Raw genomic sequence first — 16,653 nt, 5'->3', positions numbered from 1 at the left:
TGAATAAATGCACACCTACTAAAATAGCGATCATAGAAAAAAATTAATCCATCCTTATTCTTTGATCGGAGTGTAAATAAAATAATAAACAAGGTAAGTACAACACTTTTTGTGGAATGGGCTGAAATTTAAAATCTCTGTTGACCGATAAGTCACAGCCCGCCGGTCGTCATAGGTTTATGGAAATTTGCTATACGCTTATGTCCATTATAACTACCTATGTAAATATGGACATACCTAGGTATTATTTTTCCCATTTAGTTAGGTAGGTAATAACTATGAACTATATCGTTTGTCTAAAATATTTATATTTTGATTATAATCTCTGTTCAAAATAATATTATAATAGCAATCAGTTGTTAAAACAGAACCAATGTGTTTCGCATGAGTACAAAAGTCACAACGTTCAAAAATATTACGTAAATGATTGTGTAATTATGAATTATCATATTATACAGTATACTTATCAAATACATAAATAGATAATTAAACGGAATTTTTCTAACTAAACAAATCATTAACTATGAATTTTAGTAGCTGTATTAGTCGTTCACTCAGGTGGGATTTGACTATAATATTATATTGTTCAGTATTCGAGCATTATTCTACCGGTTAACACGTGTGTGGGCGAGTGGGTGTGTGGGTGCTTGGGTGGGTGTGCTTTCGAATCGTCATCGGGAAATATTAATAATAAATAGGTAGGTAACACTAGTATACACGCCCGATTTCCATCGAAATAAATAAATTTAAAAAAACACCCGAGCCGGGCCCTGATGCTGAAAACGGTCGTAATAATAATCATCACGAATGTTTTTATATTATAGGTTGTCCGTCCGGTATAGTCACCCGAGTTTAACGTCAATTTCGCCGCCGCTGTCTATTATAAAGCCTACCGTTGTAATACAATACGCTTTATTTTAACTCGTAGGTACCTAATAATATTTTAATAATAATACTAATTATTATTTACCTACTATAAGAGTGTAAGCTGCGACAAAATGGAACCACCCGTAAAGAACTTGGCAAGTATAATAATAACAATTACACGTTTCGTGTTGTGTTTTTTTTTTTTATTGTTTGTGTTATTTTTTAAGTCCATATAATATGAAGGTATATAGGCAGAGATTATTAGAGACGTATCAACCACGTGTGTGCTTATAACGCTTATTTTTTTTTAATTCACGCACTAACCCCCTGAAAACGTAACGTAACACGCTCGTTATTCATGACCGCCCAAATTACATTTTTTTTACCCTCAAAAGTCGAAAGGATTTGCCTTTCATATTTTGATAAATGCGTGTATAGTAAGTTTTTCGGTAGGTGCGTGTGCGGTGCGCGAATTTGCAATACTGCGATTTGGATCTTTCTAAACGTATACATAGGTACAACCGGTTTTGATAACCTAGGTCTGGGAACGTACAGAATCAATAACTAATTAATTGCATTTTATATTATAATATATACAGCATCTATGTGACTGTATGATGTGTATATTATTATCGTATATGTACATCTATACATACAAATGGAAATCATTTGAAAAAATTAAAATTTCCTTAAGAAAAGGGGACGTAAGAATATCATGCACAGCAGTGTCGAGAAACGGATGTTCCAGGACTCTGCCTATAAATAGTTTATTTTTATAGAGATTATAAAATAATAACTAATAAATAATAAGATAATACAACTTCACGAACATTTAAATATTAATTTCCGTTCGATGAGTTTAGATTAAATTGTAATATTCATAACACGAATTATGTAAATTAAATTACATTTTTGTACTAGCTAAAAATGTAAATCGAGTTTTTCTATATCGATAGAGCTGCAATAATTTATTTTACTGATGGAATTTTGTGTCTGATATTATGTTATATTTTATTTTACTAGATATGCATGACGTTTATAAAATAATATACTATGTTTATATTTTGTTAAATTTGATATTTGGAAATATAATGATGTATTATTACTTATTATGTATTAATAATTATTTTTTTTTTCATGTTATAGAAATTTCCAAAATCTGTTTGGTTTATCGTATGTAATGAAATGTGTGAAAGGTTTAACTACGCTGGACTTAGAAGTAAGAAAATAAAATGTATAGTTTGTATAGTTAAAGACGCAGGGACAGATTACGATTTAATTATCATCGGATTTAATCAATTGGCTTTTGTACCAATATACTATTTTAAACTTATTTTATCGGAGAAAATATAAGTAAAATGTTAAAATGTACAACATTTCGAGAGAATAAACTCAAATAAAAAATAATATACTTTGTGATTGGACATTTTTCATTTTTTTAAATATTATTTGAACTATACGTTAAAAAAAGTATGAAATATAAATACCGGTTACCTGCAATGTATAATGTTAAACTGTCAAAAGAGCATTGTTCAGTTTTGAATTGAATAACACAATATTAATGTCAATTTCTTCACTTTTCATATATAATATAATGCAATATTACTTTATTGACGTAGGTGGCTACATTACTACAGTCGATAAAAATATAAAACGGTCGATATTATAATATTTTCGTATTTTTGTTTTCAGCTATCCTAGTGTTATATCTGTCAACGATATTAAATTATACCGACGATGAGTCGACCATGATCTATCATGGATTTATATTTTTATCGTATTTCATGCCATTGTTCGGTGCCATATTGGCCGACTCTTACTGGGGAAAATTTAAGTGAGCCTGATCAATATAGTAATCACACCTATATTAATTTAACGCCTTCACCCTTGTGTGTCTATGGCTTTATAATTTTTAATTTTTATCGTTTCTGCAGAACTATAATACGACTGTCAATAGTTTATGCAATAGGAAACGCCATCCTCACTGGAGCTTCGATGGCCAACAGTTTCACTCTCGATAGTCAAAGGTAAACAAACTATAATAATATATTATTCCACTTAAAATATTCATCAAGTTAGTTTAATTTCTTCCACAGTTTTAATCTATGGTTATGAATTATGATTTATATTTTTGTTTGAGTAAAAGTGAAAAATGTATAAACTAATCTCCTTTCCACCAAAATATTTTTTGTCTACATGCCTATTTGATATTATTTTGAATTATTATCGTGCATACACGGTGGTCAAAGAAACTAAAAACCAGCGGAGGAAGGATTTTAAAAGTTCTGGGTTTTGTTTGTTATCGCTCTGACACTGCACCGTAAAATGTATAAAAATTTTTGAAAACCCATTTAAAATTCAATGACAATAATACAGTGACTTCTTGATTTATATATATAGATTTATAACCATCGTCGGTCTGATATGTATTGCGTTGGGAACAGGTGGCATAAAACCGTGCTGTTACACGTTTGGCGGTGAACAATTCCAATTACCGGAGCAACAAGATCAACTTTCCCAATTTTTCAGAAGATTCCTAACGGGCGTTTACATTGGATCTTTGATATCTACGTTTTTAACACCCGAACTACGGAAAAACGCACAGTGCTTTGGTAGGGACACGTGTTTTCCGCTGGCGTTTGGCTTACTATCACTGCTCATGACAACGGCCATAGGTAATTTAATATAATAATTATCAATCTTATACACGCGTCACCCTTTCGTTGTGTTGATATAGGTACTACATTTATAGATACTTTTCAATTTTGAAATATCTACGTTATATATTACTAGCTGATCCTGTGCATTTCGTTGCCCGTTAAATATACCAACTTTATATGACTCAAACTTTGTCCAATCCGTTATTTAATATTCGGTGTATGGTGTTAAAACATATCTTAACTTTTCCGTTACAAGGAAAAAAAAATATGTTTGATCAACTCCTTTTGGGTGTAATATGCCGTGGAAACAATATATTTTTAAGTGTCAATGATATTATATTTTAATGCATAGCCATCTCGACCGGCGTTGTCCACTGAGATTCGTAGCAGTATATTATCAGGTAGTCAATCTACCTGCGGTAGATCGCAGACTCCATGGTGCAAACCCAAATGAAATACGAAAAAAAAGTTGTATTATACGAAAGCGCCAAAATCGTATCGTACGAAAGCACCAGAATCCTAAATATCTGTGTTCCAGGCTTAATAGATATTAAATTTAGAACTATATATTATATTTTAACAATTTATTATTGACATTTTTTTCATAAGGTCGAAAAAATCAACCGATTTATTAAAATTATAATTTAATACTATCTATTATATTTTATTGACAATTTTTTATAAGATTAACAGTTTTAAATAACTACTAATACATAAAATATTAATTTTGGCGCTTATGTCAAAGCCGTTTGTACGTAAGTGTATAATTTATCTATAAAATATCAAAGTTATACCAAGTTTGCGGTTTTTACTTAATTCAACATACAGCAGATTAATATAATCAATTAATACAAAATCCCAACATAATCTCACCGTACTAAAATCCAATGATTAAAAAAAAACTAACATTCGTATGTACCTACCTACAGATAAAGAAGAAAAATAAGAAAAAAAAACAATGTAAAAATTGGAAAAATTTGATCCACCGAAACCGTGGTTCGAATTTAAAAATCCGCTCAGATTCAATTTTAGCGTACATATTGGCCATATACTGATTGAATCATTTCTCGCAACGAAGTAAAATACCTATAATTGGAATTTTCTCTGACTTGAAGCCTATATCAGTAAAATCCATTGCTGACGCAATTATTTTTTGAGGAAACCTTGTTTTACTGGATGAACTTGTGGTACATTAATTAAATAACCGTCCCCTCCATGACTAAATATCAAAGGGAAAATCCTCTATATTCGATGGCATTGCTTTTAAAGCAGTCTTGACGCTGCGCACGTAAGGATTATGACAATGCAACAAATATTGCAAGTCACGTAATAATTTTCTGTAGGTATTTGGGGATATCGACATTCACCGTTGTACTTTGCTCACTGACTCACCCATGACATATATTTGCAAAAACTTCGGTTCGTCAGGATTGTTTGGTAAAAGAGATCCAGTGAAATGATAGACTTGACCCTGAACCTTAAATGTTGGCATGATGCGGATTTAATTGTAACCAAATGACGTCATTTGAAAGGCAGAATCGTAAACACGAATCATACCAAGAAAATGTTTGGAATCTCGATGAAAATGATTCAAAAGACTGTTTAATGGTTCCGGTTGATCAGCAATCTCTGCCAATAGAACTTTTCCTCCTGATCAGCAGAGACTTGGTGGTTCTGTAGACCATTTCAATGCGTTACTAGCTGAAGTTTTACTTTAAATTCATATTTATTATAGTTCCTATATTTCTATAATCGATCAATTTATTATAATTAAGGCAGACATGTTATTAATTTTATCTTAAAATATGTTGTTCCTAGATAAGCGCATCCCCTTGGCACCATTTGTGGAGCTACCAAGGTTTAATTTCCTCTTGACAGGCTTTATAAAACAATAAATTGTGACCAATAAAACAAAAATTCTTCAAAATTAACAGCTGATACTATAACAATCATAACCAATAGCAACATTACAATAAACAAAAATATATCATTATTTAGTTTATTTTCTTCCTGAACAGATGGCCCCACTGTTGTATTTTTGATATTCAACTTTCCTATTTTTTCTGTGGATTTTCCTAAAATGTTGTTTCATAAGAATCTTGTCATGACAATTACGAATACAACAAAAAAAGAATCAGGCAAACCGAGCAAGCCGTTTCGGAGCCAACCCGTCACATGGATTTTAATTTGACTTTTATGTATATAAAATATATTAGAGAATAGATTATAGATAAAAAGATAATTGACAAAATTAGGTAATTCAAAACATGAATGTTCTTTTTTAAATATTTTTTAATTTTTTACGCCATCCAATTTATAAACATTTCAGTTGTTTTTATTCTCGGAAGAAATCTGTACGTGAAAAAGAAACCGGAGAATCATGTGATCTTCAAGACTTTTGGGTGCATATTGGTAAGTATAAATAACCTCAAAATTACATGCTCCCCGCCGTTGACATTTCAGTACCTTAACACGCACGTCTCGACACTGTATTAATTGTTTATGCTATTGATAAGTACGGTGTTCGCGAAAAAATCGTTTCATCGTCTTCCAGCGAGGCTCATTGGCTGGATATCGCCGGCAACAAGTACTCGAAAACCGAGGTTTCCGACACGAAGACGGCGCTGGAAGTTCTATACCCGTACATCGCTTATCCGGTATTTTGGGCGCTCTACGAACAACAGGTGAGCCGTAGATTTCCGTACGCGAATATGATGTGCATCCGATACATTTGATACCGTGGTTGTGTTTTCGGTATTCGACACGCAGGGCTCGCGGTGGACGTTGCAAGCGACGTTGATGGACGGCAAGTTTGACGGCATCAGTTGGGATATCAAACCCGACCAGATGCAGACCATTCACCCACTGCTCGCACTCTTGTTGATCTTTTCGCTCGATCGTGTCCTGTACCCAATCCTGGCGAAGTTCGGCATCCGACAACCGCTACAAAAGCTCATGTTCGGCACTTCCATGGCTGCGCTGGCCTTTCTGCTCACCGCTGTTCTCCAGTATAAAATATTTGTGAGTACCTACCACTGATCACCTGCAAATTACAATCGTAACACTGCCGCTACGGTTCCATATATAACTGTTGCTCATTCCCCATAAATAACACAGTTTTTTACCTATATGTGTCAGAACATATTATATAATTAATATATATTTTAAAGTGCCAACCGCAACGTTGTTATTGTATACAATACTTGTCGTATTTGACCGTTCACCTGATTACACATAGCTGCAGTAAATGCGAACTACCGGAGACCCACTTATATAAATCCAATCAAAGTTAAATATTAATTTAAGTATTCACTACGGTCATGTGTACTGACACACATAGGTTTTTTGACCATTGTAATTACCTATTATTTTGTCAATGTTTTTAATTTATTATTAAAAATAATATATTAATGTTCGTATTGTAGTTTTACTAATAATTAAGGATTGTCATGATACCACACGTCCACCCTTTAATTATTTATAACCACTTTGCCACTTTGGTAACTAACGTCACACTCATTGATCACATTTAAATACATGGTATGTACTATCCATGTATCTATTATTGTCTATGAGCATGGTAGCCAATATACTAATATAATATAAAAAATATAGCAAAACATTTACGTCGGCAATGGTTGTCAACGGGTGTCATAACGCGAGGATTTGACATAGAGTAAGAAGATCCGCTATCGCCTATGAAGTATTCACTTCAATAATAACAGTAATATTATAAATTCAGTCAAACCTCGACTGTAGGTACTAGAAAACCTCGTTAGCTCAAATATTTTTTACCGCCCATTGAGAATTTGAAATACCGAGACTCGACATTAACGGATATCCAGATAAATTATAATAATAATGTTGTAACTTTGTACCGCTTATCATTCAAGGGCGACAGCACTGTGATACCGACTACCGAAGGACAGTTCGTTGTATATAACGGCTTCGATTGTAACGCTCGTGTATTAAGTTCGTCATTGCAGTTGGTGGGTAACAACGATATCGATCCGCTGGGCTCGGCCAAATTCAAGTACACTCCAAATTCCGACGAAGGCGTCATCAACATAAAGCTGAAATTGAACGAATCGTGTGATGCGTACGTAAACTACGACACTCTGGATACTAACGTGACCGTATCGAGAGGAGAGGTTAGAATTAAAACTAAAATTAAATTAAAATGCAGCCAATCGAAAACATTTTTAAATTTGTGAAATTTAAAATGTACTCCGTCTAGATTTTTGGGATGTTTTTTTAATGCAGTTGGGTTTGGTTGGTTAAATTACGCATTAAATTGCGCTTAGATTCGAAGTTACTTGAACAATAGCTAAGAGTCGAAATTAGTTTTCTAAGATTTTCAGTACATTAAACAACTAGTTTCACAGACCGGAATACTATATGTTGTCTGCTTTCTACAATTTATTGGTATAATCAATATGAATACCGTATATAGGCTTGCAGACTAAAATTGATTTATTTTCGGTTTTCTAGTCAATATCATATTTTCTAACGTCCAGCAGTATAAATAAAGAAGTACATTTACGACGTATCGATCATTACGACGATTTCACAAAGTCTAAAAACGGCCATCCGAGTTTAAGGTGGGTAATATATTCATACCCAGTGATAAAGTTTATGTCTTCAAACCCTATTCAATATTCTATTCTTTTTTTTTTAGAATCATAGTTGACGATGATATCGAAATGGACGGATCTCTTATGCTCGTGAACGCCCAGAAAAATCAGTTGTCTTACAACATATCTTCGTTTACAAACGAAAATTTCATACAGGTGGCTTTCGGAAAGTAAGCGTTAACCATTATTCACGGGGGTGTAGACGCGTAGTACTGCATATACGCTGCGGGAATTGTTAAGTACTTGTGCAAAAATATTTATGTAGTAAGTATTCAAATAGGTACTTTAAAATATTTTCTCATATTATCTGAATTCAAAATCAAATACTAATTTTCAAAAACTTTAATAATAATTTTTAGTTTATATATTTTCTAATTTAATTTTGATCACGTAAAATGAAAATAAAAATTGATAGTATTTTTCTATTGTGTATTTATTATAGTCAACCAAAAATCCAATACTTTGACAAAGAAAACAGTTGTGAATTGTAAAGTTCCACTAAATTATACGGTGTAAAGTGCTCTATACAATTAACGCAAAATATGAAAGTTGTTCAGTTGCAATTTTAAAAGGTTAGAAAAAATATATATAAAAATTTTGAAATTATCCATCAATAAAGTATTTGTATTTGAACTCAAAATTCAAATATTCTTCTAAATAATGTATCTGTATCTATATTTGAATACTTTTTAAAAGTATTTTTGTAATAAGACTGAGCGACGGTTTGGATTTTAAACTGTAGGCTGTTTCAAACGTCCAAAAACCTTATTTTATTTACTTTTAAATTTTTTTAGCTATAATTTAGTACACGGTGAAGGACGGATCTCGTCGAATATAAATCTCATTCCAGCGACTATATATACACTCGTTATACGACGCAACGACGGTGATAGTCAAGGCCTGGTAAAACTATAATATATTATATTAGAAATACAAACTACAGTAAAACTGTAATAATTATTGGGGACAAATCAATATCGTAATCGATTGATCATCGTCAATGAATTTATAGGAATCGAAATTGTACGCTACGGACGAAGGCAACTACTTGCACATTTTATGGCAGACACCGCAGTACCTGTGTATGATTGTCGCAGACGTGATTTTTATCGCCACGTCGATTGAATTAACGTTTACCCAAGTAAGTAGACATGTGCACTCAATAATTTAACGCAGTCTTTCCGCTAATTGGACAGACGCGCCACGCACGTGCAACATAAATATAATATCATAACTATAGGTATGCGCTCTACGACGACATCCATATATACGAAGACGATCTTCGTTTTTATGGTGTTAATAATAATAATAATGATTTATTCCTATTCACGCAGGCGCCGCCCAGAATAAAATCATTCATGTCAGCCTGTTACTCGATGACTCATTCGGTCGGAAATCTTGTGGTCGTCGTTATTTCGGCTTTGTCCTTTCGCAAACAAGTGAGATATTATATTCAGCCCTGTCGACGTTGACGATTTCTTCGTCTAAAATATGAATGCACTTAATGCGGTTTTGTGAAAGACCGACTTGAGTATAAAAGTATTTGAGTGGAAATATTTAAATACTTTTGAAAAAGTACAATATTATAATATTATAGACAAATAATTTTAAATTTTTTCTCGGACTACTCATTTTCTTTGGAGACATGTATTTAATAGTTGAAGAAGCCATATTGTCTTGCTTCTAATCCGAAGTGTTTAATTTGTTCCATTACAATTTTGTCGTACCCAGCCGCTTTCCCATTCTTCATTTCTCGCAGACTGGTGATGATTTCGTTCATTTGAAAGTCATGGTGGAAGATATGACATTCATTGTTTTTGTCTCTTATTATTTTATCCCTCTTGATTTTCCTTCCGGGCTTACAATTTATATTGGGTAACTCTGAGAGGATATCTGATTAGCAGTGACACTTACACAAGTTCTGTGTATAGTTGGATCTCCACTGAGCTTTTTTTATTAGGCACCAAGCTTTCTCACTAGTTTTAGTCATATCAGTATTTTCAATGAGATCGTGCTACTTTCTATTTTTTTCATCGCCAAGATGTTTAATAAGAGTATAATGTAAAGTAAGTTAAGTAAAACGTCTATACAATATTAACGTATAACATGAAAATCGGTTAAGTTGATTTAAAGGTGAACAAAAAATTTAAAAAAGAAAATTGACAGTTTCTATAAACACTTTTTGAAAATATTTATATTTGTACTCAAATACTTTTTTTTACCGTGTATGCAAATACGTGTTTTAAACAATTTTCGAAATACGTATTTGATTCTGTACTCTAATACTTTTAAAAAGTATCATTTTACTTTGCTGTATACAATTATAAACTATATCGTATTTTAGGTGCATGAATATCTATTTTTCTCCGGGCTCATGCTGGCAGATACGTTTTTATTGGCTTATTTGAGTTATAATTACAAGTACAAAGCTTTCAGACAACGGTTGGACGACAACAACGACGACGATAACGTCGTGACAAATCAAAGCGAAGTTCAACTCGATGGGAAGTGATCATGAAATGCTCAAATACATTGCATATAATGGTTGATTTAATCTAATTACAAATTGCATTATCGATAACTTTGTATCTGTTTATTATTGTATTCGTTATCTTTTTTAAATATATTATTTATTTTCGACTATAGTTTAATAAGATGGTAAATCATATATTATACTGACAGTGTTGCGTTGCCGACTTTTTACTAGCAGTTGGCCCAACAACTATAATATATAAACAAATTGGTGTTCACGGTGTTGGATGTGAGTAGATCTATATAGGAGAAAAACAATAATAAACTGATATATATATATTATATTTAAGGTAAATGACGTTAGACGGAAATTAACGTTAATAACCAAATACATAGGTAATTATCGTTATAAGCCGGATATACACGTTGATGACCAAATATATAGGTAATTATTGTTTTACACCTGATAAGGTTACCTTGTTTTTTTTGTTAAAACGTTAACCTTATATGCAAACCAAAAACCAAAAACCTACAACAAGTTTATATTATGTAGAGGAAATAACTACCTTCCATCATCTCTCTCCAACAGTTTTATCATTCACGACTTACAGATGATATTTTCATCCGTCGTATCAATAAATACTCCCAATTTCTTGATCTTCAAATAATAATAGATATAAGTAGAACCCTTACTTGTGTAATGTAAATCCTTATTATAATAATTATTATTAAATGGTGTTCATGGTGATGGGATGTGACGGGAGAGAATTAAAAATAAACTGAGATATATTATAATATGTTACGTTAAATGACGTTAAACAGAAATTAACGTTATTAGCCAGTTATTAACGTTATTGACCAAACACATTGGTAATTATCGTTATAAACCGGATAGACACGTTTTATACCAGATATAAGCACGTAAATCTTAAAAACTGTAATTTCAAAAATCATGTAGGTATTTTTAGGAATAGAAACAACCCAGACAACATTAGTATTATTATTAGGTATTTATTTATTCTTCTCAACTTGTGGCCGTCAATTGAAAGTTAAAGTTGACTTTAAAATTGATTTGGATACTAATCCTCTTCTTGGGTGCAATACTTCTTCTGGCATGGAACACATAATTTGAAGTTTAAAATATAAAAATCTTCCCTAGCTGCTCGACTGGAATATTTTTGAACGAACTATATTTCTCGGTATCAGTATGGTAGGAATAAATTCAAGACCATGTGTATAGATGTATATAGATAAAATAGGTAAACAAGAAATAGTATGGTAAAGAGTATGGTAATAATACTACATCGAAAATCAAATGTTGGATATCAGGACAGCTCTGTGCGTGATTAGCGTGTTAGAAATAACAACATTGAAAATGTTTGGGACAACACTGCATAGAAAAATAATTAAAATCAGAACCAAAAAGTCCTAACTAAATCAATAGACAATAACACATATTTTAAGGATTTTAATTAAATAAATAATTTTTAATTTCAAAATTCTACGCGTGAAACATTTTAATTCTAAAAATATTATTTCATTTTCTTATGATTTACTCCATCAGCGATTGCGGTAAAAGCAAATTGCCAGTAAAATTATGTTCTATAAAACTTTTGATACTGCACAAATTTTCGTAATTTAGTAATTACTGTGAAAAAAGTTATTCAACTTCTAGCTTAAAAACGCTCTCCTGAACAATTATTACAAAGCTTGCATACGTTAGAACCTTTTCAGTCGTTTTATAATATTATTACCAATGTTTTATATGGTAATATGAGTCTCGTGAATTTACCGTGTAAAATAAAACCGGTAAGATAAATTAACCGAAAATGTACAAAAAAATATTTACTGTTTAATTTTTTTACCATTCAAAAAGTCGAGTGACCATTCAATTTGGGTGGTTTTGTATTTTTTATCAAGACTGTTTAAGACTTTGGCCCCGACGGCAAGTCACACCGGTCAACGGCGAATATCGTTCTCGTTTTTCTGTGCCGCCAGTATTTGCAACGCGTACATCGTCCCGCCACCGCCCTAGTAAGCTCCGGTGTACGCGTCTGTATCTAGAGGAGAGGTTAGATTACAATATATTATATTAATGTTGTCTGTTTGCTTCTATATACATAAATTGCTTTGATAAAACTAAAAATATCTAGACCTTTTTATATTCACTTTCCTGGGCGATCGTTCAAACATCAAAAAAAATATGTCCAATAATTATAGGGTTCGGGACTTCTTGCATTTGCATGTTTTTTTTTTGTAGTGGTCGTAGTCTATTCTAAGTGAGTTATAAATTTGTTTTATGAAATTACGAAATTAAATACTAAGTTTGAATTTGCATATTTTTGCATATTTCGTCATATTTTAAGAAAAACGCATATTTGAGCAATTTTTAGCATATTTCGGCATATTTCACATTTTATATTTTTATAAACGTAAAATTGACGGGAAAAATCATAATTGGATGGTCGTAGTCTGTCGTGTCTTACACGTATGTCTGTTTACGACGATAGTCTCTTTATCGCTTAATAATCAACCTTTTTATCGACAATATCGACAATTAGTATAGTTGTGGTAAAACCTAATGGATCCTATACTCCTACATAATTATCTTATTATCACGAAACAAATATAAATTCAAACTTTCCCAAATAATCAATTATTAGCTGGGTATGAATTGTACGATGATTATAAAATAATATAAAGCTGCATATTTTGATGATTTTGACTGCATATTTCGATAATTTTAAGTGCAAGAAAGCCCGAACCCTACTAATAATATTATATGCTAGTTCGATGTTTATATCTATGCAGTTTACGGTACAAGTGTGCAACTATTTATACTGTTCTAAATTAAAATAGTGTTTGTTCCATGAATACATAATAATATAAATGATAACCTATAATTAAAATATGAATTTTGTACCTAGATTATTGCAGTTCTGTGAATTGTGCGAACGCAATGTATATATTCTGTTTACCATGTCATCAATACATTTATAAGAGTCCAATACAATTTATCTATGTCTTAAAGTATTGTAAACTATGGCCTACGAAATTAACATCATACCAGGATGTAGTACAAACTTGTCCATTTGTTTTTAATGATAAGTTGGGGTGTTATAAACACAAACAATTTGATTCAACTCTTAAAAAAGATTTTAAACCTATTTTTCATAAACCTAGAGTTTTACCATTTGCTTTGAAGGATAAAATAAGTGATGAGATTGAGAGATTAGTCAATACAAAGTTATTAATACCTGTAGATACTTCAGATTGGGGTGCACCGATAGTACTTGTAATTAAAAGTGATGGGCCAAGAAGATTATGTGGAGAGGATAGGGTTACTCATAACAAAATTTTGGAAATAAGACAGGTATCCTATTCCAAGAGAGCTGATTTAGTTAATGTTTTTCAAGGCCCTGTAAAATTAATGAGTGAGGAAAGAAAAAAATTAACAACTTATCTACTCATAAATGTTTGTTCATATTTAATCGATTATTATATGGTATAGCTTCAGCTCCAGGTTTATTACAGAGAGAAATTGATAGGTTATTAAGTGGTATATCAAGACTGTTTGTTTTTTTTATGATATTGTGGTATCTGGGAGTGATGAATATTAATTAAGTTAAAGATTGTATAGTGTCTTAGATAAACTTTATGTGGCAGGAATAACGGCTAAGAAAGCAAAATGTAATTTTTTTAGTGATTATGTTACTTTTTGGGTCACAAGGTAGATAAAGATTGTCTTGATATACCGGATGAAAGAACTAAAGGAATTAATAATGTGGCAATACCTAAGAGTACACAGGATTTGGAGGCATTTTTGGGCTTTGTTAATTATAATGGTAAATTCATAGACAATATGTCTACGATTGCTGGTCCATTATATTTATTGTTAAAGAACAATACAACATTTGTGTGGTATGCAAATCAGAGTAAAGCATTTTCTAAAATGAAGGAATCTATCTTCTCCAATATAGTTCTGGTGCATTATTATCTAATTTTGAAACTAATAGTAGCTAGTGAATAGTGATGCTAGTTCTTTTGGTGTGGGAGCTGTGTTATCACATACAATTCCAGATGGGTCTGAGAAGTCTATTGCTTTTACGTTTAGAACATTGAATGAGTCTGAAAAAACTATGCACAAAACAGGTCCGTAAAGTTGACCACACAATGTCAAAATTTTGGCTCCAAATTTTGTCAATAATTTGTAAGTCATTTGTAAGTATTTGTAAGCACGAAATTAGAATTTGTAAGTCATCCTTTCTATCCAAAAAAGAAGTTTGCCGTGCTTTGTCGAGCTTTTTGAACTTTGACTGTTCCAAATCGTCCTGCGCCATTTGTAAGTATTTATAAGCATGAATTTAAAATTTATAAGTCATTCCTCCCTAATTTATTCCCAAATATAAAAATTGGTCGAAAAATAAATAAAAAAGCCTAGTTAAATTAAAAGAATATCTTTATAGGATAAAAAAATTTAATAGAATAAAAAATCAGCTAAATAAAAATTGATATTAAATAAAATATAATTTCAATAACAAAAAGGTTAGTTAAAATAAAAAACCAAGGTAGAAAAAAAACTTAAATCAAAGAAACCTAAATGGGATAAAAAATCAGTTGAATAAAAATTGATATTTAATAAAAATCAAATATTAATAAAATGAGCCAAGGTAAATTAAAAAAAAATATCTTAATAGGATAAAAAATCTTATATTAATATTATATTATTATTTTTACATATTGATCTTATATTTTTTACCCTTTATATGTTTTTTAGATTTTTATGGAAAATTAATAAAAAAAATCAAATTTAAATTAAAAAAATATCTTAATAGGATAAAAAATATTAATAAAACAAAAAATCAGCTATACCTAAATAAAAATTTATATTAAATAAAATGTAATTTCAATTCATTGTCAATTTTTTATTCAACTGGTTTTTTAATTCTATTTAGGTTTTTTAGATATACATTTTTTCGACTTTGGTGTTTTTAATTTAACGAACCTTTTTTTAATTGAAATTACATTTTGTTCCATATCAATTTTTATTTAGGTAGCTGATTTTTTATTTTATTAAAATTGTTTATCCTATTAAGATATATTTTTTTAAATTTAACTTGGCTCATTTTATTAATATTTGATTTTTTATTAAATATCAATTTTTTATTCAACTGATTTTTTATACCATTTAGGTTTCTTAGATATAAGTTTTTTTCTACTTTGGTTTTTTATTACTAACCTTTTTTTTATTGAAATTACATTTTATTTAATATCAATTTTTATTTAACTGATTTTTAATTCTATTAAAAAATTTTATCCTATAAAGATAGTTTTTTTATTTAACTTGGCTTTTTTTATTAATTTTTCGACCAACTTCTATTTGGGAATAAATTAGGGAGGAATGACTTACAAATTTTAAATCCATGCTTACAAATACTTACAAATTGCGTAGGACGATTTGGAACAGTCAAAGTTCAAAAAGCTCGACAAAACACGGCCAACTTCTTTTTGGGATAATTAAGGAAGGGATGACTTACAAATTTTAAATCCATGCTTACAAATACTTACAAATAGCGCATGACGATTTGGAGTAGTCAAAAACTTTGAAATGCCAAAACGGCCAAGTTTCGCGGAAGTTAGCCGTGATTTAAACTTTTGAGCATAATTGAAAACGGCTGTACTTACAAATTACCAAATTGTGCTTACAAATACTTACAAATGACTTACAAATTAATTTTGACATTGTGCGGCCAACTTCACGGACCTTTAGTTTTATCTGTTAAATATTTCCACCAGTTTGTGTATGGTAGGAAGTATATTTTGAGGATCACCACAAGCCTTTAGTTAGTATATTTTTGGGAAAAGAAAGGGAATTCCTCTCATGTCAGCACATAGATTACAGAGATATGCTATTTTATTATCGGGGTATACTTACAAAATAGAATTTGTTAGAGGTGTGGAGAATGGTAATGCTGATGCCTTATCAAAATTGTCTATTAGTGTGATTGGGAGTAACAATA

At 31.0% G+C, this 16,653-nt stretch overlaps 1 protein-coding gene across 2 annotated transcripts; it reads left to right on the top strand.

Moving 5' to 3' along the window:
- Positions 1–564: 564 nt before the first annotated feature.
- LOC132952824 (peptide transporter family 2-like) lies at positions 565–10,806 on the top strand. Of its 2 annotated transcripts, none has more exons than XM_061025283.1 (16): positions 565–698; positions 825–924; positions 2,014–2,086; positions 2,560–2,701; positions 2,802–2,894; positions 3,268–3,542; positions 5,857–5,939; positions 6,044–6,211; positions 6,297–6,548; positions 7,421–7,678; positions 8,019–8,128; positions 8,206–8,331; positions 8,956–9,064; positions 9,174–9,302; positions 9,496–9,600; positions 10,506–10,806. In XM_061025283.1, the coding sequence occupies exons 3-16, from the start codon at positions 2,053–2,055 to the stop codon at positions 10,671–10,673; spliced, it is 2,052 nt and encodes a 683-aa protein (XP_060881266.1). In that variant the 5' UTR covers positions 565–698; positions 825–924; positions 2,014–2,052; the 3' UTR covers positions 10,674–10,806. The 2 variants fall into 2 exon arrangements, with proteins under 2 accessions (XP_060881266.1, XP_060881265.1); XM_061025282.1 differs by having other exon boundaries at positions 825–1,022.
- Positions 10,807–16,653: the final 5,847 nt, after the last annotated feature.

This window comes from Metopolophium dirhodum, chromosome 9 (genome assembly GCF_019925205.1).
Source record: "Metopolophium dirhodum isolate CAU chromosome 9, ASM1992520v1, whole genome shotgun sequence".
Classification (NCBI taxonomy): domain Eukaryota; kingdom Metazoa; phylum Arthropoda; class Insecta; order Hemiptera; family Aphididae; genus Metopolophium; species Metopolophium dirhodum.
The sequence above is the reverse complement of the archived record's forward strand: the minus strand, read 5'-3'. Positions and strand labels throughout refer to the sequence as shown.

Coding starts and splice junctions, on each gene's coding strand:
- LOC132952824 (XM_061025282.1), top strand. CDS start 999: ATGGAACCACCCGTAAAGAACTTG. Junction 9,065..9,173: donor ACGGTGATAGTCAAGGCCTG/GTAAAACTATAA, acceptor ATGAATTTATAG/GAATCGAAATTGTACGCTAC. Junction 9,303..9,495: donor TTGAATTAACGTTTACCCAA/GTAAGTAGACAT, acceptor CTATTCACGCAG/GCGCCGCCCAGAATAAAATC.